General features: G+C 36.4%; 1 protein-coding gene across 1 annotated transcript; it reads right to left on the minus strand.

Annotated features, from left to right (window-relative positions):
- Nucleotides 1-947: 947 nt before the first annotated feature.
- ST13 (ST13 Hsp70 interacting protein) lies at nt 948-27802 on the minus strand. Its single transcript, XM_004279516.4, has 12 exons — nt 27263-27802; nt 22049-22106; nt 19876-19951; nt 18096-18166; nt 13612-13678; nt 9292-9376; nt 9061-9171; nt 6503-6605; nt 5275-5391; nt 4590-4638; nt 2373-2506; nt 948-1872 (listed from the first exon to the last, which is right to left on the minus strand). The coding sequence occupies exons 1-12, from the start codon at nt 27370-27372 to the stop codon at nt 1744-1746; spliced, it is 1110 nt and encodes a 369-aa protein (XP_004279564.1). The 5' UTR covers nt 27373-27802; the 3' UTR covers nt 948-1743.
- Between the last annotated feature and the right edge of the window lie 5 nt (nt 27803-27807).

Below are 27807 nucleotides of genomic sequence, written 5' to 3' on the forward strand. Positions count from 1 at the left end.
ACCAGCAAGCTCACACTCAAGTTTATATGCTGAGTATTTTTAAAGGGTTTAAAAAGCATAATCAGCATACAGCTTTTTCTCACTTAACAGATGCATTTCTATTTGCTTGCATACAGCAAAGGGTAAAAACTTGAATCAACTTACTTATGATTTCAGAAATGTATTCCATGGAATTTACTTCACTGCTTCTACCACTGATTCTTCAAATAAGCAAAGTACAGAGGGTCTCATCCCCTGAAACTGCTTTTAAACTAGCACTTTACATTGAAAAATAAGTAGAAACCTAGCAATTCCTGGTACAGTGCCTGGACTTAGCCTCATTTAATATAAGAATTGGATGTACAACAAAAAATTTATCATTTTCTTTATCCTTGGAGGACAGGGAAGGAATAAGGAGAGGTGGGGACATGGCTGCAGTATTTAAGAGCTGAATAGAACAATGCATGTTTCACAATGCTGAGAACTCCACAAAGAAGAATCACCATGAATCTCATCAATTTTTTTAGTTCATGCTGGATTAGGAATTTAGATGCCCCTCTTTGTGTATCAATTAATTCAAACTTCTCCCAAAATGAATACTACAAGATAAACTCTAACTGCAATAGGTATTTCCTAAGTAGGAGACCAAACACCAAAGGGAATCCCTTCTTCCAACATCTTTTGGTATGTTAAGATTTCACCAAAGAGGAAATCTAACACTTAAATATGAAATCTCTTGGCCAAGTAAGAAACTACAGCTATTATGGGTATTACCCTACATAGCCATTATTTGTATTACATATTAAATTAAACCCAGCGTTAAATATGCTTGCATAATTATGCTGTGAATGATGATAGCAGTGATGACGCTAGTGAAAAAGCATCATCTTTACCCCAAGAAGAGTAGGATGAAAAAAATGTGAAAACAAGGAGAAAGCAGACAAAGAGTTGGGCATTTTCTGATCTGAAAAGAACATTTTAAACATAGAAATACAAAAAGAAAAGTATTCCCTTATTTCCCCTGTGTGGAAATGTGAAACATTTATTTTAGATATCAGACAAGAACAGAGCGAAGTAATCCAATTTTACTGCAGCAGTATAAAAATCATCCTTTCACCACAGTGTAAGATTTAAGTTAATCTGCACAAGGGTACACATTATATAAAATGTAGTAAGATTACTGCTGCCCTGCCAAGTACTTCCAGTCCCTACCCAGGTCCTACTGCAAGACTGGTGGTCCCAATAGTTTCATGGAAGCAAATCATTAAAAATAATAATAATAAAGCAATTAAAAAGACAAATCAAAATGCCTCAGTGACCATATATCCAACTCAAACTTTATCTATTTAAATGTTACATTTGCTTCCCACTAATAAATCTTTATTTCACTCAAACTTGAACAATAAATCTTCCATACTGAAGTATCTTCCTTGCCTAACTAATTCAAAGGAAAAAACCAAAATGATTAGTAAAGAAAAATGTAGGGATTAACACACCCCCTTGTTTTAAATATTTTTAAGGTTTAAAAATTGTTTAAAGTTTTAAATTTCTAGTAAGAAAACATTATCTGAATGAATACCCTAATGGCAAACCACTGTAAAATGTTTCAGCTGCATTTGGAGCAGAGGGGTAGGGATTATCTTCAAAGCACCCCAGCTTTCTTCATGAGAAGATCAGAGGTACACTGGTTTGTATTATTGCGACATCCATTAGGTGATCTAAGTTGCTTTTTCTTCAGCAGGGGCTTTATTTGTCAGAAGGGCATTATGCTTGACCTCCAAATTTGGCCGACAATTTACTGATGAGATTCATAACCTTTGGGTTGCTCTGATATTTTGACATATTTGCCGGGTTCTGAGCCACATCCTGGAAGGCCACCATAACTTCTGGATCCTGCAAAGAAAGGTGTGTCTGTGTATATATATATGTGTATACATATATATATGTTTAGTATGAAAAAAATGTTCTATGGGTCATCAATTTTGTTATCCTAAATCCTATCTCTTTATTCAGACCTTCAAATTTGTCATGGCTAAGTCAACTCAGGTTTGGACAAGTCCCTGAAGCGTAAACATTATTAATGTGTACTTCCAACTCCAACTCAATGATGTCACTTCAGACAATGAAAAAAAAGATATACAATTTTGATACAAAGAAAAGGACAACAGGATATAATTACCAACTATTACAGAGTATTTCCCTATAAACCCCTTTTAAAAACTTAAGCTCATTCTGAAAAAAAGAACATGAATGTCACAACTGCATAATAAGCTATTTGGTAATTCAGCTCAATAAAATATGGCCAACAGAGTAACCTTAACCTGTCTCCACATAGAATTATGAAAGAAATGCCTCAGTGATATAAAGTCCAACTTTGTTCTTCCAAGTCTTACCTGCATGGCTGCAAGAACCTCTGGATCACTAAGAATTTCATTGAGCCCAGGCATTCCTGCCATTCCAGGCATGCCCCCTCCCATTCCAGGCATTCCTCCAGGAAAATTACCAGGCATTCCGCCAGGAAAGCCACCTACAAGAATAAATGAAAGATCTGTACCAAGCATATTCCCAAGCAGTCTGAGTACACTATTTCCTCCTGATTAAAATAACACATGTGCATGCACAAAGAACAAGTGTGCTACTAGACACAAAGTAGTCTGAACATTCTAACTGGGTGTAACAAGACATAATTTTTAACATTAATTATTTAAAAATAAGGCTGTAAATATGTTTTTCCTAGTAACAAAACTTTAAAAAGAAAACTAGTCTTACCTCAGAGAGAAAACTAACAGTCCCTTGGAATTATAAAATTAAAAAGTCTCGTAAGTCACCTTGTATCTTATCTTCTCATTCTTTAATATTATTTGTCTGTTTCAATTTAAAGTTAATTCATAAGAGTTTAGTTTTTTTTTTTTCCCCAAAAAAACTATATTCCCCTAAGCTAACTGCTTCCTTCAAGAACTACCTGAAATGCTTGTTATAAAAAGCTGTGGATTTTTGGGAGTCCCCTGGTGGTTCAGTGGTTAGGATTTGGTGCTTTTCACTGCCGCGAGCCAGGTTCAATCCCTGGTCAGGGAACTGAGATTCTGCAAGCTGCAGGACTCAGCCAACATTAAAAAAAAAAAAAAAAAAGCTGTGGATCTTAATCTCCACCCTGACTCCCAAAATTTCTGAAAGTAAAACTGAAAATCTGCATTTTTAACAAGCAGTCCTGGTGTCTCTTTTTTACACTGAAAACAATGCTCTAGTAAAAAAGATTTAATTCTCCCAGTATATTTTTAGATTACAAACCCAAACTTTTCTACTCAGTTTTTCACTACCATAAACCTTTATGTCCACTGGAGATATCCTAAAATCACTATTAACACCAACATAGGGACATCCTAAAAAGAAATACAGGTAACATTAATCTACAGATCAAGGGTCATTACAAATAAAGCTATCATAAAGAAGAAACACCTATAACACAGTGATTTCCATCTGTCTCAACAATACAAACGTGCCCATAAATAACTAACAATCACAGATAAGGAGATCTAATCGGGGGCCTGAAAACAACTTCTAGCTTCTTATGCTACTGCTGACTTTTTAAAACTACTTTCTACAAAAATTACTGACCCAAGGCAACAATAGTTAGCCAGTCTGCTTGTCAAATCCATATAATAAAACCCACATAACAAAAAATTATCTCTAGTACTAGTCCACATTAGTGGTCATTTTCTAAAACAAAGGTACCTGATATAAGATATTATCTAATAAACAGAAAGTAAGCTATGAGCTAAAATTTATTTTCTTGCTTTTTCTCTAAGTCATCCCCAATGTATGTTCCTTCCTTTTTTTTCTCTTTTAGTTGCTTGCATATGACCTTTCAGATTAGAGGCTACCTTTCCTAGCCTCTGACCACGTGGTAAATTCTAAGCAAGGGAAGCATAAGTGGTGTGCAGCTGCCTCTATAAACCTTTACAAGACTAGTTGCAGCTGCTGATCCCCCATTACAATTACGAACTTAAAAAAAAAAACCTCTCTTCTCTTTACGTAAATTTCACACTGCCTCATTAAGGAAGCATTCTCTGAGTGCCTTTTTAACAGCTCTTCTACCTGTATCGCATAGGCCTCTGCTATCATTCAAGGCTTTGCCTCACTAGTAATTTCTGATCACTTGACATTTGCAAGAAAGGGAAGAATGTGTTGATATATTAATTCTACACTGGATGCAGAACTTTTTGTGCTTAATGATTCCATGCTTTTACCTAGTATCCTCATGAATATCAATGTATAATAGAACAAAATTCCATTACAGCCATTTAGGAATACTCTAATTAATACATCATAATAGATTCTTATAGTCTTTTAATAAAATACAATGCTCAGACCTCAGTAAATTTTATCTATTTTTAAAAAGTATACTACTCAAAATATGAGGAAAATAATATACTGTATTTCCACTAACAAAATTTTTAACAAGAATGAAACTTTCTAGAGGCTGACATTCTAAAGACTCAGTGTTCCAGGGACTAATGGTACAAAATACAATATACATACCTGAGCCTCCAAATCAGAATATTACCCAATTATTTACAATATTAAAAGTTTTAATTTTTCTTTCAAAATACCTGGAAAAGAGCCATACTGAGCTCCTGATTGTCGTCTGGCTTCTTCCTCCTTTAATACAAAGAGGAAATAAATTATATAATAAGAAGGGGGAAGTCTGCTGTCCACGCCTACCTTATCCATGGCAAAACCATGAAAAAATTGTAAAATAAGCTAGTTAGAGGACTTACAAGTTTTGACAAGTTTCAAATGGCAATGTTGGACTAAAGGAGACACCCCATCTCCCAAAAAACAATTTTCAATTGGATTCTCAATGGGTATTACTTTTGGTAATGATTTCAAGTAATATTTTTGATTTGTAACTAAAACTAAAAAATAACTAGAGTCAATTTTAAATAGCTATGAATCCACTATTAAAACGGAAGTAATCATAAAACTTAAAATATCAGGGCTTGCATCCTAAAGAAAGCAAATAATACTGCCAAGTTTTAAATTAATTACTTGATCAGGAAAAAGTCTTGATTTTAGGAGAACACAAACAAGGATATAAATTGGTGCTATACAAACTCACTTAAGAATTTGAAGACTAAGCAATGAAGGGAAGGAAAACTTCCTTTAAGTAGTATCACTATCCTACAGAACTGCAGCCAGCTCTTTTTATTTAACAAGAGCCAGGAATTAGAATGATATCCAAAAAAGTCTCATCTACTATATTTTGCTTTAATGGTTTAAGTATAGAAACCTTACCCTCTGGGCTCTCTCATGTTCTTCCCGAGCCTTCTTGACCCTTTCTATTCTCTCTTTGATCTCTCGCTCTTCACGTTTTCGCTCATACTTTCTCCGATGTTCAGCAATTTTCTGGGCCTAGGGAAGAAACAGCCACAGAAAAATGTCTTCTCTGAAAGTTGAATAAGGTCAGCACAAATCAATGGTTTTGTTAAAGAATTACTTTTCTTTGTGGAGAGATTTAATTCAACACATAGTTGTGAAAAATGGGTTAGATTTACCCTATAGAAAAAGACCTAACTCAGGCTTTAACAAGTCCACTGTGAAACAAAGAAAAGAGGCTGGGATTTGAAGATAGAGAAAAGTGTTAAAAATTTCAAACAATTACCTAGTGCAAGGATGACAAACAGATGTCAAATTGCATGACAATTTTTGCCTGATACCTGCCATGGGAAGGCAGAGACTGGGAACACATACCAGTTACTTCCCACAGTCTAACTATACTGAAGTTTTCCTCATCAATAAAATGAGAGGAAGGGAGAAGTATGTTAGTCTTAACTATAACAATCAAGAGAAAATATGTACCAGGCACTAGTACATAGTCCATGCCAAACATTTGGAATCTAGTAGTTATTCACAGAATAATATAAACGTAAGAGATTCATATTCAACCATTATTTTAGCTTGTTTATGATTATTTTTTAAGAACCTTGTGTCCTAGAATATCTCATCCGATAACCTTGCTGAGTTAGCCCTGTTACAAAAAGAAAGAAAATCAAATCATCTGATAGATTAAATTCAATAAAACTTCCACCATCTTAAAGCCTCTGATAGTAAATTCTTGAACTTCCCACAAAGCTGAAAGATTTACCATGTAAACGCACTAAGTTGTTTTAACTAACAATTTTAGATAGAAATAAGGACAAACCAGACTCAATCTTGGGCTGCATTTTATAAATTTTCTATTTGTTCTTTTGCTGTAAACTTGATGCCCCTTTTCCATTTCTAACCTTCTGGTTATAATTTTGCAGGGTTGCAAACAAAATAACATAGCTTGCTGTAATACTGCATGAGAAATTAAAGCATGAAAACCCAATGAGATTTCCTGAGTTCAACACAAATTTAAGTGATTACAGATTATAACTTCCAAAGACTGTTTCTTTGCATCTGTTTTGCAGTTAATTTACTGCTAGGGCGTTAAGTACTAGAGCCATTAGTAATGACTTTTCCCTTCTCTACTTTACCATACCCTTGGTTGAACTTCTTTCAGCATTGCACTAGCATCTTCATCATAATCCAGCTTACAGGCAAGGGCAAGATCATGGGCAGCTTCTTCCCAATGGCCCAAAAGTCTGAAACAGATTTTAAGTAATTTTTGGAGCCTTTTACACATATTCACTTACGTAGCATGGTGTCTTACTTCCTTATTATAAAAAAGGACTGTTACAGAAGAGGTTTAGATATTCCACTACAAATTTCCATGAACCAATTCAATTAGTATGTTCCACTCCATAAAAATTTAGTTTAAATTTCCTCTATGGTAACTGTTCTACCAAAAAATGTTTAAAAGCTTTTAAAAAATTGTTTTAATTCACAGTATTATGATGTTTTAAAAAATTATATAGAGCCACAACTTTCAACTCATTAAAAACAGGGTTAACATGATGCGTATTCAGCATGCTACCTTCTATATGGGATAGAAAACAACATGTGTGCACATATTACTTAAAAAGGAGAGATGGGGGCTTCCCTGGTGGCGCAGTGGTTGAGAGTCTGCCTGCCGATGCAGGGGACGCGGGTTCGTGCCCCGCTCAGGGAAGATCCCACATGCCGTGGGGAGTGGCTAGGCCCGTGAGCCATGGTCGCTGAGCCTGCGCATCCAGAGCCTGTGCTCCGGAACGGGAGAGGTCACAACAGTGAAAGGCCCACGTACCGCAAAAAGATAAATAAATAAAAAGGACAGATGGGATGGATCAGAAACTAAAGGTTGATGGAGATAGGTAAATATGGAGTAGAGGAGATAGCAATGGAAATGAGACTTCTCTGGTTATACCTATTAACTCAGTTTTAAACATGCAAATGTTTTACAAACTCAAATAAGAAAATTAAATCAGAAAGGACAGAAATAAAGCAAGCCCAAACCCTGAATACAAACAGAAATAAAAAGAGGCTAATTATTTACCACATTGACAACATAAACCATACAGGAAAAATTAATTCAAGTAATTTTTAAACCAGTATTCTGACTGTATATCTTAAGTGAGACATATCCTAGGGATAAGAAAGAACTGCAAAATAAACTTTACTTAAAGGGTATATTATTTTTAATGCATGATTCTAGGAGAATACTGTCTAAAATACAAAATGGAAAACATTTAATGTTGAATTTTAATAGAGAATATCGGTATAAACTCAAAATTTCTCAATTTCTTTCCCTAAAATCATTATTTTTAAAGGTTTTTTCTGACTGTTAATTGAAATGACAATGACGATACCCTGGAAACAATAAACATACCTAGTGGCCAAATTTCAGTTTCCACAAAATAATCCCCACTAAAACAAACCAAGATTTTCTGGAGAAATGGTCTATTCCAAGCTGTTTGTTTTTTAATGGTTTTCTTTGATGTTATATAGTGTATTTTTAAAATTTATTTTTTATTTATTTACTTTTTTGGCTGCATTGGGTCTTAGTTGTGGCACGTGGGATCTTAGTTCCCTGACCAGGGATCGAACCTGCGTCCCCTGCATTGGAATGCAGATTCTTTACCACTGGACCACCGGGGAAGTCCCTGGTCTATTCCAAGCTAAAGTACAAGATGAGTTCTTATACCAGAAGGCCAAGAAATGCTCAAAGACTAATGGGGTCGATCTCAAGACAATCAACAGCAATGCATGACCTTTCATATACCCAGAGAGCATTAATATAAATTTTCCAATCTTTTACCTGTATCTTTGACATCTGTCTTCATAATCACTAGAGCTACTTTTTGAGTCACCTAATACAGATGGTCCCAAGCATATTCATCTTCATTTCCATCCACACTTGAAGCACAGTACCTTTTCAATCCATGTAAGATGTAAATAGCACAGGACATTTCATCCCAAACCACAAAGACTCATCTGTATATTAAATTTTGCTTCCAGGTTTGATTACTGATCTGGGTTAAATTCACCCTCTTTATTTTCCCCCTTATCTGACTCTTCAAGTGACCTAACAGTGATCGAAGTAGTCTGAAGCTAGTATATTCCTTTTTCCATAATATACTGGCTGTTTAATGTTAATTTACAAAGTCTGGAAATAACAGAAAGTTTGTAAGACACTGATATAAAGCCACTCTCTTTTCTTGGCGATAACTGAGAAAAATCCTTACCTTACATTTGGCTATATGTGGCCAAAAACTGTTAACACTGGTATTCACTGAATGGAAGCAGTGAAAAGAATTTTTATTTTCTTACTTGTTCCTTATGACATTCTCTCAATTCTACATATTGAGCATGTATTACATTAAAATTAAATCCTTAGGCAATTTTTTAAATATTTTTTTTGATGTGGACCATTTTTAAAGTCTTTATTGAGTTTGTTACAATACTGCTTCTGTTTTATGTTTTGGTTTTTTGGCTGTGAGGCATGTGGGATCTTAGCTCCCCAACCGGGAATCGAACCCACACCCCCTGCATTAGAAGGCGAAGTGTCTTAACCACTGGGCAGCCAGGGAAATCCCGCGATTTTTTTTTTTAAATAAGGTATATTAAAACATCAGATTTAAACTTAAAGAGCTCTGAAAATAACTAAGTCTCATTATTTACCTGTGTGCTTTCCCTCGCCACTTGTATGGCTGAGCAGAATCAGGATTTATTTCAATAGCTCTGTCACAGTCTCGGATGGCAGCATTTGGCTTCTGTAATTTGATGAAGACACTAAAAAATAAGTATGATATTAAAAAGTATTCATTTCAAAAGTAACTTTTTGGGGGTTGCCACAGAAGCAATTCTATCTAAACAAATAAGCAGAAATCGGTTTTTATTTAGAATTCTCACCTCGCTCTCTTGGCATAAAGAATGGCCAAACGAGGATTTAGCTTGATGGCATCTGTGAACAAGTCAATGGCTTTCTGTAGTTCACCTAAAGTGAAACAAAAGTTTATTGAGAAATAGTGGATAAAAAATATTAATAAAAACTGTTGGTCTCTTTAATTAGCCTTTCACATTTCCCTTTTAGCCTAGTAAGACTAGTTTCTAAATTAACATACAAAACTGGCTCTTCAAAGCAAAATCTTTACCATACCTATACTGTAAATCACTCAAGACAGACAATTTTGGGGAACATAACCCCCCTAAAAAATATTAGAATACCACATTCTTGGTAGGACTCAGTGGCTTTTAAATTTAGATAAAATCAAAGGATAAGTCAATTTTATTCTATTAATTACATTTTCTTGTATTCATTAAGTTAAAAGGACAGGGCTTCCTTGGTGGCGCAGTGGTTAAGAACCCACCCGCCAATGCAGGGGACATGGGTTCGAGCCCTGGTCCAGGAAGATCCCACATGCCGCGGAGCAACTAAGCGCATGCACCACAGCTACTGAGCCTGCACTCTAGAGCCCACGAGCCACAACTACTGAGCCCACGTGCCACAACTACTGAAGCCCACGCACCTAGAGCTCATGCTCTGCAACAAGAGAAGCCACTGCCATGAGAAGCCGGCGCACTGCAACGAAAAGTAGCCCCCGCTCACCGCAACTAGACAAAGCCCGCGCACAGCAATGAAGACCCAGCCAAAATTTAATTAATTAATTAATTTTTATTACTATAGTAATTAATTAATGCAGCCAAAAATTAATTAATTTTTTAAAGTTGTTTCTATGATAAAAAAGCAAGAACTGTAGAAAAAGAGATGTGGAGCAGTGAGGGTGGCAATGTCCAATCTGATTCCAAGATCTGAGAAGCTGTTTAATGCCCAACATATATCCACTGCTTACTAGAAAATAAACATGGTTATTAAAGGATGAAATTAAATATATTTTCTTTCCATTTGTATTATTTTTTTCAAACAATCACTAACTTGTTAGGACATAGATACTTATTAAATTGTTTGAACCTAACTACATTATAAACTAAACTCTTATGTATTTCCTTTTGGCCTAGGAGTGCTGTGAAAAAAGTGAAAATGGTGAGGACACTATAAACAAAGCAAGTTTGGGAAACTCTGCCCCAATGCAAAGCTATCATCATTAGCTACCTGGACTGCAAAAATGTCTTCCCTCCCTCTGTGGAGTCATGAAAATGCACCTTAGATTTGCTGCAGCGAGCACAACTGATGGAGAACGCCGCCTTCTAGGCTCAAGGCTATACTCCATAAGCTGCTCCCAGCTAATGACTGAATACAGGAAGGATACCCAGGTAGGTCCATTCTTGTGAGACGTGCAACTCCTCTAATGGGCAACCTTGGCTTGCCTAGACTTTTAGAAACACACACACCATTGAAGACTTTTCCTACACAACCTTCCATCTCTCCTACGGAGGGCTAAGACCTACATGATAGCCTCACTGTCTTCCCAGACTCCTCCAGTTCTCCCTGCTCCCCCACCTTGCCTCACAGGTATTTTCCTAATATACCTCTGCCACACCAACTCATGTCTTGGCTTCTACTTCTCCAATGAACATACCCTTAATTTGCCCCTAAAATCTGATCTACACAGAGTAGCAAGAATAATCCTTTTCAAAAGTAAATTCTTCTCACTATGAAATCCTCCTAGTCAAAAAACCCTCAATGGCTTTGCATAATCAAGGATAAAATCCTAAATCCTTAGCATGATCTACTAAGTTCTTTAGTGAGCTGTCAATCATCTGTCCTCCTTACCACCTTCCTACCACCCATCTCCCACCCCCCATCTCCCACCCCCCAAGCACTTCTCTGACCTCAACTCTACCACTCTTATCCCTTCGCTCAGCACACTCCAGATAGTCTGGCCTTTCTGCTATTCCTTGAACATGTAATTGCCCCCAATGCTCTCCCAATGAACCTCTGTATTTGTTCTCCCCTATGTCCCCCAAAGCGCTTCTTTACACGGCTTGCTCCCTGCACTTCATCAGGTGCTTTCCTGACCACCTTATATAAAATATAGCTTCCATCATTGACTATCCCTTTACTCAGCTCTATTTTTCTTCATAGCACTAATTACCACCTAACTTTATATTATAAATTTGTTTATTTTTGTTCTCCCAAAATATAAAGTCTACGAAGTAAAAAACTTGGTCTGCTTTGTTTCCCGCTGTATATCCAGCATCTGGAACATGGTAAGCCTTCAATAAATACTTGTTGAATAAATATATTAAACTGAAAAAGCCTAACAGAAATACCTCTAATAATGTGACAGCTGGAAACACTAAGGTCTTAATAAGAAAAGTACCAGTACCTTAATATTAGTACCAGGTACTATTCTAGGCATATTATACACATTTACTCATTTATTCCTTATGACTCTATTAGGTAGGTATTATTATCCATATTTTACAAGGGAGGGAACAAAAACAGAGGCAGAGAGAGTAACTTCTCCAAGTTTACGTAGCTAGTAAGCCCCAGAGCTGGGATTCAAACCCAGGAACTTGGGCTCCTTAAACCCAGGGTTTAACTATATTCCTGCCCCTCCGACCCCAGGTGGGGCCTGAACCTACAATCCCTAGCTTATAATACTAGTGTTTTATCCCTGTAACATACACCATAAAATTGTACCTATTCTAAAATTAGAACTAGGCTATATTTACACATAAACATAGCTTGGAAAAAAATAAGGAAAAACAAAAATGTGACTTATTAGGTGGTGGCTGCTTCATTTTCACTTTGTTAAATATTGCTTAGACAATATATAAGTAAATTTTTAAAAATACAATATGCCAAAATAAGTGACAAAAATAATGAGTTGATAGTATGGCACAGTAAGATCCTGGGCAAGTCAAAACCCCTCTAAGCCCTCAGATTATTCACTGATCTGTAAAATGGGACTAGTATGAGATTTTAATGAAATAATGCACATTAAAATATAATAAAGCTGGCAGAAATGTAGAAGGCACAATTATATGCTAGGTAAATAGAAATCTTAGGTGGTAGGGAAATTAAGAAAAGATTAGTGTGGAAAAGGAATGGTCAGGAAGAGAAGTGGCTGGGATGAATTGATGGGTACAACTTAAAAGTTGAAATAGGTGAAGAAGAGCTTTACAGAGAAGCACAAGTAAAGGGACATTCTAGGAAAGTGAGGTCTGGCTGGAATGGAAGGTTAATACTCAAAAAGAATAAGGCTGGGAAGGCAAAATATAGGATCTGACTCTAGCAGGTCCAATGCTATGATGAGCTTCAAAATGTATGCAAAAGTTAGCCACAGGTTACAAGCAAAGGAGTGTGTACCAATAAAAACAAGTTCTAAATAAGAATGATCCAGGGAAAAAAAAAGAAAAAAAAAAAAAAAAAAAAAAGAATGATCCAGGGGCAGTGAATAGAAAGCAATGAAGTAGAGACATGTCAGGTAGACAAACTATTAAGGTAACTGCAATAGTATAAACATATAAGGACTTAAGCTAAGAAGGTGGTGGGATTACAATGAAAAGGAACCTGAACAGCAATCGATACTGAACTCATTCTAAAATAAAACTTTAGTCATCTTCTAAGTCTAAGGATGAAGTACAAATACACAACAGCATCATATAATAGCATCTATTCAATGATGGCATTGTGACACACTACACCACACAGCTATAAAGGGGTTTGCACAGTACCCAAGTTAATAAATAATTTGTTCTTATAAATTTTAACTAATTAAACATAATACTTAATACTACCAGCACTCTCCCACTCTGATAGGATTTTCTGAAGGGGTTCTAACATGCAGAAACTAGAACAAGAGTGTTGTATTGATGGACAATATTTGTCAAGGGTGTTACAATGTAAAAAGTCGAGGATCATCGATCTAATACCATTTTTGGGGAAAACCTTTCAGCTTTTATTATTATTATTTTTTCAGGTTTTCCCATCAGGCTTTTATTATAAAGAAGGTTCCAAAGCCTCCTGTCAGTGGAGAAACACTAGACTATAGTCAGGAAAGTACCGTCTTTGAGTTATAATCAGGATCTGTACATGCCCTGAGGCAAGATAATTGATACCTGAGTGATTTCAGCCTCTTTATTAATGGGAAAGGGGTGAGTGGAGGACAGGACGCTTTCTTCTCCAGTACCATATACTCAATAAATTTAAGTTCCCTTCCAGTTTCCCACCATTAACAGTTACTGCAGCAGAGAAGTAGAGAAGAGAATATCCAGACTACTATAGGAAATGTAGCAAAGAGAAGAAAAAAAAAAATCACTCACCATCATTTAGGGCATCAATGGCAGCCACTTTTTTATCATTTGCCTGATCCATCATCTCCTCAGTTATCTATGGGGAAATTGAATATCAACTAAGTAGTAGAAGAAAAGCAAAGGGAAGGAGGAAACAATTTGGACTTTCTTAGGGATGTGGTAGTCACAACCCCCATTTCCACTCATTTTTCTCTGGTCTCAAGGGAACAAAGAGGAGAATTATAATAAAGGATTAGTAAGAAATCTTACAGGATACATTTTAATCTTTCATACTAAATAATAAATTTCATTCCCTATACTCTGCCCTAGACATGACTTTTGCTTCCCTCCATCCCGATCCGAGCAGGTTTTTCTGCCCTAGTTTTTACCAAATCCTTTCTAGTTATTCACAAGTATAGGCACAGCTTATTTTATTGCACTTGGCAGACAGCACAAATTTTACAAATTGAAGGTTTCTGGCAATGCTGTGAGTCTACTGGAGCCATTTTTCCAACAACATTTGCTTACTTTGTGTCATTTTGGCAATTCTTCCAGTATTTCAAATTTTTTCATTATTGTATTTGCTATGGTGATCTGTGATGTTACTACTATGACTTGCTGAAGGCTCAGATGGTTAGCATTTTTTAGCAATAAAGTATTTTTAAATTAAGGTATGTACATTGTTTTTTAGACATTTAGCTATTGTACACTTAATAGACTACAACATAGTGTAAACATAACTCCTACATGCACTGGGAAACCAAAAAATTTGTGTGACTCACCTTATCGTGGTGGTCTAGAACCTAACTCACAATGAGATCTTGCAGGTATACCTGTACTAAAACCCAGTCTCCCCACAAGTGGAAAAGCTAGTTCCTAAGAGGCTTGAATCTTAGAAATGTCTCATTCTTTTGGTCCTATGAACATCTATTGAGCACCTATACTAGATAGAACAAACACCGTACAAGATGCTGACAGTACAATGATCATTAATAACGAAAACGTACAGCAAACCTCCTACAAGAAGCGATTTCTTTAACAATCAAAAATCCACTCTATCACCATCACTGTAAAATATTACTGAAGGTGCTGGCTAATCATTAAGAAAATGATTTGATACGTTTAAAAACTGGAAGGAAAATACCAGCTGTCTTTATACACATACCTAGAAAATCTAATAGAACTGACAAGCTATTAGATCTACTATGACAATTCAGTAAAGTTCTCTTTACTGAAGAGAACAACAAGAGAATACAAGAGCAACATAAAAAACAAACCCAGAGTTCTTCCACATCAGCAACAATTATAAAATATAATAGAACAAGATACCATTCTAAGAGCACACAAGACTTTCATGGGAGGGAGCAGGGGAAAAGATAAAATTCTATTAAAGGACACAGATATATACCATGCTCATGAAAAACTAATCAACTGTATCAATCTACCCCCAAGTTACTCAATAAATTCAAAGCATTTCAAACAAAAATCCCTACAAGTTTTGGACAAACTAAAACTTTTTAAAAGAATAAAGGAAAACACACTTTCCACATAGTAAGACATCCTACAGAGCCAGGATAATTTGCAAAAAGACGACTTCAGTTTATGGCAATATGATGCACATGATACTCTGAACAAGTCTAAAACACACCTTTTATCAATAAAAGCCATCTTTGGCCTAAGAATGTAGAAATCCTCAAACAACAAAATAAAGTGAAGGCTTGAAATCCAGCCAGGTGCCAAGTGCTCCATCTGCTATCACCCTTGTGGAAGGTGTCAAGCTGGGTGACCTTGCAATTCTGTTTTTGAAGATAGTGCAGGACACATGAAACAAAGTCTAGATTCAGGTGAAACAAATGTATGTTGTCTAATCAGACATCCTCCAAAACAAATCTGGAACCCCAAATGCCTATACTTGCAGGCATAATGGTATATCAAAAATAAACCTGTCCCAAAGAGGGAAACCTATATAGAGAGAAGAAAAAGAAATCTCCCCTGAAAATTCATAACCACAAGCCAGCCTTTGCACTGGAATTCACATTACTTCTGTAGTTAAATAAGCAATGAAAAAACCATGCTGAGAATCTGAAGTGATCCTTGAGCTGGTCGCACCAACTCAGCGTCTTGATTGAAGCAAACATCTCTCTCTTTGGAGGAACACACCTTCTACTCAGGCCTCAAAACCTTTCCACAGGTAAAGTTTACAAGAACTCATGGTCAACACACACACGCGTGCATGCGCACGCACACACACAAACTACAGTAAACAAAGTACCTCAATGAGCAAGAGTCAGGAAAAATAACAGGAGAATAAGACCAGCAAAACAGTCCGATAAAGAATTTAATGTGTTTAAGAAAATAAATGCCAGTTCTAAAAATGAGTAAGGAGCAAGAGACTTAAAAATAACCAAGTGGTCTTTAAAAAGAATCAAAGAGAAAGTATCAAAATGAAAAACAAGCATTCAAATTCAAACATCAATGAACAGCTAATTAGACAAAGAAAGCATACATAATTCCTCAGTGATAAAGAGATGGAACTTAATAGTGAAAAAGTCTGTATCTAACTATGGCTCCAGAATGAGAGTAGAGAGAATGGGAAAGAAGCCATTTTTGAAAGAGATACTAGCTGAAAATATTCCAGAGCTAAAAAAAGTTAACCCTAGGATTTACGATGCCCAGTAAATCCCAAGTAGGATAAATAAAAAGTATTATAAACCTAGACACACCGAGATGAACGGCACCATCAATAAATAGAACATGATTAATTTTTTTAACAACTATTGACAAAGTATTTATATTCGTTATGGAGAAAAAGTTAAATTATTTAAAGACATTTAAAAAGACCTAAAAATAAAACAGACATCACATTCATGGATAATCTCAACAATGAGGAGATGTAGCTCCTCCCTTTGTTAATTTAGGTTTAATGCAATTCTAACGGAGGGGGGATAACAATCTGATTCTAAAATTTATATGGATGAACAAAGGGCCAATAGCAACCAAAATTACTCCTAAAGGTTTGGGGGTCCTTGCCCTACAAGATAACAGACTTAATATAAAGCTAAATACAACAATGTTTCATTAGTGCATGGAAAAAAATTAGACAAGTAGAACAAGAAAACACCAAAACAGACCCACACATATACAGAAACCGTGTATTTTGGCATTGGTGAGGAAAAGGATTTTTCAATTATGGTGTTGATGGTTAAAGGTGAAAGGCAAACATAAAATTTTCAGAAGGAAAAAACCAATATATTACAGCAATTATAACCTTAAGGTAATAAAGCATACAAAAGAACTTTCAATTTAACTATATTAGAAGATTTTGTATGGGGGGAGGGATAAATCAGGAACTTGGGATTAACATACACACACTACTGTATATAAAATAGATATCCAGCAAGGACCTACTGTACAGCACAGGGAACACTACTCAATATTCTGTAATAACCTATATGGGAAATATTCTGAAAAAGAATTAATAGATGTACATGTATAACTGAATTACTTTGCTGTACACCTGAAACTAACAACATTGTAAATCAACTATATTCCAATAAAATTAAAATATTTAAAAAAAGACTTTGTATACTAAGACAATGTAAAGAAAGTGAAGAGAAACCACAAACTAGTAGAAAAAAATGTGGAGCACACAGACGACAAACTGTTGGCATCAACTGTTAACAGAATATAAAGTGAACTTAAAAATCAGCAAGAAAGAGATGAACCAGTAAAAAAAAAGGAAAAGTCAGAATAAGACTTCACAAGCACCTGTGAATAACCAATAAACATGAGAATATGTCAACTTTATTAGAAATCAGGAAAATGCAAACTTAAAAGCCACAAGGACATATCATTTCACACAGTAAGGTTGGCAAAGATGAATTATGACAATATCAAGAACTGGTGAGAATATGGACCAATCTTTTAAACTGCAATTAGTATATTACAATGTTTCTCAAGCTTTGTTTCATTATCAACCCCCAAAGAGCCTTTTTAGGCAATTTTTTCTTACTTCTCACCCCCTCCATTTTAATACTGCAGATATAGTGCATATATGTGAATGTGCTATGACCTTTGGAGTACCACTAACCATTGTAACACCTAAGTTTTTTTCAAGCCCCCCTCCCAAGAACCGATTTTCACCACCTTGAGGGCAATATCTTTTGTTGGGACAAAACCATTTTAGAAAATTGGCAATAGATATCCCATTAACAGGCAATTCCACTTGTAGAAATAAATGTTAGATGAACTCTATGGTCTCAAAAGCAGTCGAACCAGATGCAAACTGAAATAGGTAAACAGAATACAAGTATTTCAGAGATTGTTAGAGACTACGATTAAAAATAAAGGGAATTTTCACAAATATTTTAAAGAATAAAATGCTTTCCTAGATGCCTTAAGTCAGAGAAAGATTCAACTTGCGCTTTTCCTAGAAGAGAGATGTCATAAAATTATTACAGTAGGTAGGCTTTCACATTCCTGGCAGCAAGCAGAAAATAAGCCATTGAACTTACCTCTACATTTTCATCTCCCATTTCTTGAGGGGCATCAGTGTCTGGTTCAATCACACCTTCATTGTCAATTTCTGTTGAAGTTAAGAAAATGAAAATAAGACCTGGGCTATCTAATATAGTAGCCACTAGCCACATGAGGCTATTAAAAATTAATTAACCTTGGCTAGTGCAACTGATGAACTGAACATTTTACTCTAGATTAATTTAAATATTTTACTTTGTTAATTTTATTTAAACTGGTACACTGTAAAATATTTCCCTGTTAAACACAATCTTATTGTTTTGGTAAAATTATATTTCATTTTAATAGTCACATAATGCAAGGTATTTATTATATTGTAGTAGGTACTCTGGCAAGTGCATAGTTTCTATTCCTATTACATATTACACAGACATACTGATTTAGTCAGTGTCAACAAACTGATTCAGTTGAAATATTGTGTTCTACACACCAATATACTATAATGTTTTTTAAAAAAATATTTTATGCAGATAGCACAAGTTATAGTGATACTCTGATGTAAATCATGATAAAATATTTAATTTTACCATTTTCTGCCTTTGAAAACATAGTATGGATAAATTTTAAACTAAAAGTATACTACTCGTACAGAACTGACCCCCAAAGATAGCACTACAAAGAGCTATGCTGCAAACTTCATGATGGACAACTGTATAAACAAAACAAAGTAACTGTTATATATCAAAAATTTTTTAAACAATAAACATTAGGAGACATTTTTAGCAAAGAGTAAATGTGATAAAAGCAGTTTCCTCTCAACTGTCAAAAAAGAATGAAATTAAAATTGGCTACCTGAAATCAGAATTAACATCCAACAATAAATTTTTAATCAATTTTTAACAGGAACTGAGCCTGTAACTTTTTCTAATTATAAAACAGCTTGATTCCTGCACAAAATGCTTTTAGATGGAGTTAATTTTTTAAAAAATATTAGTCATGGTAATTGTTAGAAAATTGTAAGACTAAAAAAATTTTACAAAAAGTAAAAGATCTGATTAAGCCCCCAAACAACAAACCCTTTCTAACATACCAAAGATCAACGGACTCAAAATTTGAAAATTTGAAAAATGAGTATTTTTTTAAAACTTTTAGATAGGTTCTGTGAATTAAGAGACTGCCCAATTAATAACTGGGGTATACATTTATAGTCTCAAAGGACCTCCAAATTTATGAAGAAATTTGTCAGTTTTCAGTCTAAAAAAACCAAACCAAACAAACAAATAAAACCCCAAGCCCATGGCATAGACATCAATTCTTCTAAACTGAACCAGTTTTATTAACACAGATGCAGGTACTAAAGGAAAATAATTTTTTGGTACTGGATTCATTTATTGGAAAACTTTTACATATGTCTAGAAAAACCTGGGTATCTGACCCAACTTATTCAAATACAAATTTCATGAAGTCTGAATACTGATCAAGTATTTCCATTAAAAAGGTAACATCTGCATTGAGATACGCTATAAATACTCTGGATTTGAAGACCTAGTATGAAAAAAGGAAAACAGCTCATTAATAATTTTCCCATATTGATTACATGCTGAAATGGTACCATTTTACATATTGTTTAAAATATATTATTTGAATTAATTTCAACTGCTTTAAATTTTTAAAACGTGGTTACTAGAAAATTTTAAATTTCATATGTAGCTCACGTTATACTTCTATTAGATAGCACTAATTTAGTCAATTTAGTAAAAATCAACACAGGACCATATCATGAGATTATCAAATACAAACTAACTACCATCTCCTCACCTAGATCACTCTCCTCACTTGATGGTTCGTCTGTCTTTATGTTTTCCTCCGCCTTCCTACTATCTGTTTTTTCTTCCTAGCAAAAGGAAGGCAAACAATGCTATCAGCATTTAATAACACACCCAACATATATGCTATTAATTTATACCAATTTATGTATAAACTATTCAGATACACTGTATTTCAGTTGTTGATGCTCTTTCTTGTTTTGTTTTGGTAAACTAGCTTTTGTTTTCTATTTTTATTTCTCTTTTTAAATTAAAGGGACTTCCCTGGTGGCACAGTGGTTAAGAATCAGCCTGCCAATGCTGGGGACACAGGTTCGATCCCTGGTCCAGGAAAACCCCACATGCAGTGGAGCAACTAAGCCCATGCGCCACAACTACTGAGCCTGTGCTCTAGAGCCCATGCACTGCAACTACTGAGCCCACGTGCCACAACACTGAAGCCTGCGTGCTGTAGGGCCCACGTGCTGCAACTGAGTCCAAGCGCCTAGAGCCCATGCTCCGCAACAAAGAGAAGCCACTGCAATGAGAAGCCCACGCACCGCAACGAAGAGTAGCCTCCGCTCGCCACAATTAGAGAAAGCCCGCGCATAGCGACGAAGACCCAACAGAGCCAAAAAAATAAATAAATAAAAATAAATAAATTAATTAAGTATAGGTCCAGTCCCTCATCCAAACCATTTAGAAAATGAGTTTTAGAATTTTTAAAATTTTGGATTTTAGGAAGCTAATAAAGTGGACATACCACATATTATGTAACACCCTTAACAGGCACTGTAGTCCACAACTCTCCATAATCAAACACATACTACTTTCGCAAAATAAAAATTTTTTAGCAGAGATATAAGTTAATACAATTTTGTCTTCACACATGTATCACATGGCAAAATATCTTACCTAGGGCTCAGAATCTACCAAACTCTGACAACTGACTCACCAAAAAAAGAATTACTACTTCTGAAGCTTTTACTTAACTTCTCTCATTTCACTTTTCAAAGATAAGCTAAATAATAAAACAGCAAATTTTCTTATTAATTTAAGACAGCTAGTCAGAAGACTCTGAGGAAAAAAACCTTTTAGACATGAAGGCAGAAAATAGGAGAAAAAGGAATTCCAAAGGGAGCATTCTTTTTTTAAAAAATTAATTAATTTATTTATTTATTTATTTTCGGCTGCATTAGGTCTTCTTTGTTGCTGTGCACGGGCTTTCTCTAGTTGTGGCGCGAGCAGGGGCTACTCTTTGTCATGGTGCACAGGCTTCTCATTGCGGTGGTTTCTCTTGTTGCAGAGCTCGGGCTCTAGGTGCATGGGCTTCAGTAGTTGTGGCACACAGGCTCAGTAGTTGTGGCTCGCGGGCTTAGTTGCTCCACAACATGTGGGATCTTCCCAGACCAGGGCTTGAACTAGTGTCCCCTGCATTCGCAGGCGGGTTCTCAACCACTGTGCCACCAGGGAAGTCCCAAGGGAGCATTAAGAGTACATCTTCCCCCATCCCCATCTCTAAACTTTAGATACCAGCAACCTCCTCCTGTTTGTACACACCTTTTTGGCAAATACGCTAAAGCAACTCCATGAACCACACTCAGAAATATTCCTCAGGTGGTAGGGCAGAAAAGAAAATTGAGAGTAACTAGTAAACATATTGGGCTGTTTTTTCATTTACTTTCCAAATATTAATAAAATACCTACAAAAACACTATGCTACGTGTTAAAAAACAACCAACCAAAAATGATGAATGGGAATTCCCTGGCAGTCCAATAGTTAGAACTCAGCACTTTCACTGCTGTGGGCCCAGGTTCAATCCCTGGTCAGGGAACTAAGATCCCACAAGCAGTGCTGAGTGGCTAAAAAAAATAATAAATAAAGATGAAGACTACAAATGCACACAGACACAGAGCTTACCACTTACAGGTCACGCATATAACATATATCCAGCATTTATTCTCACTTACTCTATACAACATAGTGAACATTCAACCCCACATTCTCAGTGTTAAATCAGATTATAGAGATTTGATGTCCAAATAGAAATTTTACAAAGATGTTACTTCCAAGTGATTTCTCGGGGAAATGAGGAATGGCAATTTGAGGGCAGAAGGTGACAAACATCCCTAAGAAACCTTATTGTACTTTATCACTAAACATACAAATGAAATTCATAGCTTACCTTGGTATTTTCTTCCAATTTAGTTTTATGAGTAGCAGGTGGTATTTTACCCCCCATGCTTGAGAAAGATGAAAGAAAAGATATTTGTTTAGAAAACTAAAATTCAGTAAGCCAAGAAACATTTATTTATGCTGAGAAAAAGGTTACATATTTAAATAGTTACCTTTTCAAACCTTTAAGGGTAAACTCATTTGAATGCTTCAGTATTGTAAGTTTCTTTCAGCTTAAAAATTTATTTACTTTTAGGATACTGGTTAATAAAAATCTAACCCTTTCCTTGTCTCAATAAGTCTAGTAAACTTAATTATACAGCTTCTCTGCCCATTCCCAGAGAAAAAGGAAAAGAGGTAGAGAAACATGCAATGACAAAATCATTTGTACAAGTTGTTAGAGTTCAGTAGATATACTCGAATCCAAAACTTTGAATTTTTGAATCAAAAGTTTGACATTTAGTAAGAATAGCTCAATTAAATTCAAATAGGCAGTTTATAAAATAACCATACGAAGTCACAGTGTAATGATTCAAAACATTTGTTTCCTCTGAATAGTACCTACAAGGGTTCTTCTTGGTTATATTCATATGCCCCTCACACTGAAGATTTTCTCCTTATCACCTCTAAACTTCACCCATTAGAATTTCTTCTTGGCCTTGCAAGCCCTTCTTTCCCAAATACTCCAGGCCAACGAAGCGAGTTATACATAAATAACTTAAAAATAAGGAAAAAATAAGACCATGAAGAGTTAGTGTTATATGCTCCTTCTAAGCATAAGGGCTACATGCAACAGTCCAGTGATTTAAAAAATTCAGTGGATTAAGAGCACTCCACAATAGTGAGAGTTGGAGATCACAAAGACTTAACATGTGCCTTAAAAAAAAAAAAAAGAGGCCATTAACTTTTATGTAAAACAAAGATATGTTAACTTGGAAAACAGAAAGGAACCTAGTCCAAAACACGTGTAAGCGTCGATTCTTTATAACTTAAGAGTTATCAGAGCCATGCTTACATTAATTTCAGTTGGGTGGGATTTCTGGACATAAGGTATGAGTATACTGGATTTAAATAGATATTGGTTTTCCAAAGTTCTTTTACCAACTTACACATCTATTACCAGTGTATGAGAATTCATCTGTTCCACACTTAGCTACTGTCCATCTTTTAAATTTTTAGCATTTTTAACAGGTGTGTAGTGGTATCTTATTGTAATTTGTAGCTACTGTCCATCTTTTAAATTTTTAGCATTTTTAACAGGTGTGTAGTGGTATCTTATTGTAACAGGTGTGTAGTGGTATCTCTTTTCATACATTTACTGGCCATTTTAAAAACCTTTTTCGTAAAGTTCACCTCTTGTCCAGCCTTCTATTAGGTTGTCTATCATGTTTGTAGGTGTTCTTTGTATATTCCGCATATGCACATTCTGTCAGTTTTACAAGTTGCAAATGTCTTCTCCCACCCTGTGGCTTGCCTATTCACTCAATAGTATCTTTTGATAAGGCCAACATGAAGTATAAATGCAAAGTAACAAATGTAACGAGAAACAAAATTTGCAATTTCTTGTATGTACCATTCAATTAAGAAAAATGTGTACCTTTCCCATTCTGTTTAATGTGACAGTAACAAAAAAAATCTTCAGTTACTCAGTACCTTTGATAAGGAAAAATGGCTCCCGTGTGCCAATCATTAAATCATTACACAATCCAAAACATCTAACTACGCAATTCAGCAAAGTGAAATGGTTTAATGATAGGGAACAAGCATACAAACAGGACAAAATTCTTTAAAATTCTATTCTACCGAAAAACTTTTCGAAAGAGCACAGTAATCAAATACCAGTTCTTTGCAGTTAAATTTTAATGAAGGCACCAGACTTCCTAAACTGTGTTTTTCCTAAGTTTCAAAATGCAGCATCCAAGAATGTATTTAGAGTGACATCCAAACACAGTCCTAACAGTGTAATTTATGTTAAAACTTTGGGAGGTGATAGTCCTGCCAACTGATGTGTTAAACTAAATCTAATCCTAAGGAAATATCAGACAAACCCAAATTGAGGGAAATTCTACAAAATAACTGACCCATAATATTCAAAATTGCCAAGGTCATGAAAATCAGTGAAAGACTGAAGAATTATTTCAGAACGAAGAGACATGAGTACGAAGTGTAACATGTAATTCTCAAGATTAGATACTATTAATGTATCAGTATCAGTTTCCTCAGTTGATGGCTGTACTGCAGAGGACTGTCCTTGTTTGCAGAAAACACACCCTAAATGGTGTTGGGGACACAGTGTTGGAAATAGTTCAGGAAAAAATTTCTTTGTACTATACTTGCATTTTGTTTGCAAGCTAGAAACTGTTTCCAAAAAATTAAAAAATTTAAAACTTGGGAGGAAAACCCAAGAGGGTTTATTCATAAACTAGATTTAGAGTTTCTCACATTCCAAATTCTAGTTAACTTTTGGAAGGTAACACCAATTTATAGGTACAGAAGTTTCATTTTATGCTTCCAAGATTTAAAACAAGATAGTTCACCGCCAAAAATTGCAAACTGGACTTTGCCAATATAGGCATTTATGTGGGACCACACAAGACTTCAGTCATAATTCTCTTAATTTGGTAACATTAAACCTACTCTGTGCTATATTTACTTACACACATGTACAAAACACTGGGTGCTATATTTTAAATTCACTGAGGGTACAAATGCATCCTGTTCATTTCATTTAAAATATCTGCTGAAGGGCTTCCCTGGTGGCGCAGTAGTTGAGAGTCCACCTGCCGATGCAGGGGACACAGGTTCATGCCCCGGTCCAGGAAGATCCCACATGCCGCGGAGCGGCTGGGCCCGTGGGCCATGGCCGCTGAGCCTGCGTGTCCGGAGCCTCTGCTCCGCAACGGGAGAGGCCACAACAGTGAGAGGCCCGCGTACCACAAAAAAAACAACAACAAAAAAACCCAAATCTGCTGAAAAGCCATGTGCCATGCATGCACTGTGCTGGAGACTAGAATACAAAGATTCTCCCTTTGATCTTAAATTGCCATAAAATAAAAGGATAAAAGTAACTGCAAGATACAAAGTAGACCGAGTTGTGATATAGGAGCAAATAGCATCAGAAAATACTTCTCCCCCTAGAAAAACAAAAATATCCCAAAACATTATTTCTTGGAAAGAATGTAGTCTCCCTGATTCCCACTGACTATTGGGCCAAAATTTTTTTCTTCATATTTCTCTTGTTCAATTTATTAAACTTATATATTCTTAAAACAAAATAAAATTTTAAGCTATAAACAATAGTAGAAATTATGGCAAATAAGCAAATGGACTGTTCTTCAATGTCTAAGCCTGGATATCCATGACTAATTTAGTATGGACTAAAGGAAAACCTGAGATGGTTTCTACTTGAGGAACCCTAAAAGTAGGATTAGGTTTAGGAATATTACTGGACCTAGAAGTCTCCACATTCAACCCTATCTCCTATAACTTTGGACTGCTTTAAGAAGACTGATACCAAGACAGAAAAGAGAGGAACTGATACACTTCAGAGACTACAATACTTGACAGAATTTTCAGACCATAAATCGGAATTCTCTACACAGCCACAATCACTCCAGCACAAGTTACAACACTGCTCTCGGATGCGTGTTAACTTTTTCCTCACAGTGTCCTCTACCTCTCTAGGAGTGGAACATAACATTGTATCAACTCAATATACCGCTCACTCTTGGTGCCAGATATTTCTTCCTGCAGTATAGGTCCGCTTTACCTGGAATTTTAAGAACTTATTAATTGTAGGCTCTTTTCTCCAATGAGTAAGTTTATGAGGAGGACAAAAGCATACAAATATCTTAAGTGACATTTTTGGATCAAGTTACTCAACAGAGAAAATGACTAAAATCTAGACCTCAATTCCTAGTCCTAAAAATTTTTCTGTTAAAAAGCACAATTTGCAAAACGGTATTAACTGTTAACAACTGTTATTAAGCTACTACAGTAACTAATTGTAAGTGTTCTCAGAACTTTACATAAATTAACATGAGCAAAAATCTTACAGTAGCTAGAAACCTGGTGGGGGAAAAAAGGACTGAGAAACTTCCTAGAGGAAAAAAATTACTATCCCACCACAGACAACGTTGATAGATCTGAACTTAAGTTTCTTCGTTAGAACAAGCTCACTGGAAGAAATATTCTTTCAAATGTTGGCTAATCGTTGGTTCATCTTCCCCTATAAAAATGTTACTAAAATAAACAAATCAACGTTTAGGGTAGTATCTTTTAGGAGTCATATTGTTTTACACTATTTATCCCTTTTTACTCGCTATTTATCACCGTGAGATGCAATTTGTATGTCATCTCTTTTAAATTCCTCACCAGGAGTACTGACTCTAAAGAATCATCTCGGGGAAGAGTTCCCTTTCTCCCTTAAGTTCCCCTTCAATACGAAGAATACTAATCTCTATTACATGCTAAATACCAAGACGAATTTCTGTACTTATCCATCTGTATCCCTAAATAGATTGTACTTAAACTGTTTCCTAGCTAGCACCTGGCACAATGCCTGTCCAATTAATTTCACGCTCGTAGCGCCGTACTCTGGAGTTAAAGATAACAAGAATAGATCGTGTTAACATGTGGGTCCTTGAAAAATCAGTTTTTTAAAAGTGTTTGGCGTGATGGCACTGCCACTACGGAGGTACAATAAGCGATTCCCAAAATAATTCTACGCACTTAGAATCGCTGTAATTGTAAAAGTAATCAAACACAATTACCACTTTTATTGTCACTTATTAAATAACTTGCACATCACACCACTTTTTAAAGGCACAGTGCGTAAAGGAGCTGCTTCGTGTCACTGCGACCTCAGCAGGACACCAGAGATTTCAAGAAAAACAACTCCATGAGAAAGCTAAGTCTTGCCGCTTTCACCCCTCCCCCTCACGGCTACAGTGCCCTGCTGCCCGCAACCATCTGCATCTCCGTATTTCGCCGAAGACACACCCCTGGCGACCTCAGAGCGGAGGAAACCCAGCTCTGCCTTTATCCTTCCCTGCCTCTGAACCATCTAAGCTTCCCGATCCTCCACGAGCCCCTCGAGGTCGCCGCCAGGGAGCGAGACTCGCCGCCGAGCTCCAGGTTCCTCCGCCCCGCGCCAGCTCGGGCTCAGCTCCCCCTCCCGCCGTCCCTGTTCCCTCCCCCATCGGCCCTCAGGCCCGGGTCTCACCTCTCCACCCACTCCTTCAGGAAGCGCATTTCCTCGGTGTGCAGAACGCTTGGGTCCTGCTTGCACATTTTCACAAAGGCTCGAAGCTCGCTCACTTTGCGGGGGTCCATAGTCCGGAGGCGGCGGGAGGCAGCAGTAGGCGACGGGCGCGGCAGAGGCTGCGGCCCGATCCCAAGCCCGGGCTAGCTCAGCGTGACCGCGTAAAGGGGGCGGCTGCTGAGAGGCAGAACAGACTAGAACCTCCCCGGCCGCTGGCTCCGCCCACCCAACGGTCTCGTGACCCCGGGTCCTTCGCCCGTTCATTCCTATTCCACTACAGCCGCGTTGTGCACTGGCTAGAATCTTCTAGAAGTGTGGCTGTTCGTGCTGGTGCCTGCCTCTCCATGCACGGATTCTTATCTTCACTCAGAACAGTGCTCTAGATGGATCAACCTCCTATCCGGTGCTTTCAAGGAGGCGGGAGCTGTCAGCCCCTGCGGGGAGTCATTTAGAATAGAATATTCTGTGATTGTGGCCGTTAAATGGAACATGACGTCATGACGCCA

Source organism: Orcinus orca, chromosome 11, assembly GCF_937001465.1.
Source record: "Orcinus orca chromosome 11, mOrcOrc1.1, whole genome shotgun sequence".
Taxonomy (NCBI): Eukaryota; Metazoa; Chordata; class Mammalia; order Artiodactyla; family Delphinidae; genus Orcinus; species Orcinus orca.

Coding starts and splice junctions, on each gene's coding strand:
- ST13 (XM_004279516.4), bottom strand. CDS start 27,372: ATGGACCCCCGCAAAGTGAGCGAGCTTCGAGCCTTTGTGAAAATGTGC. Junction 6,606..9,060: donor TGGCGAGGGAAAGCACACAG/GTAAATAATGAG, acceptor AATCTGTTTCAG/ACTTTTGGGCCATTGGGAAG. Junction 1,873..2,372: donor AGGTTCTTGCAGCCATGCAG/GTAAGACTTGGA, acceptor CTTTCTTTGCAG/GATCCAGAAGTTATGGTGGC.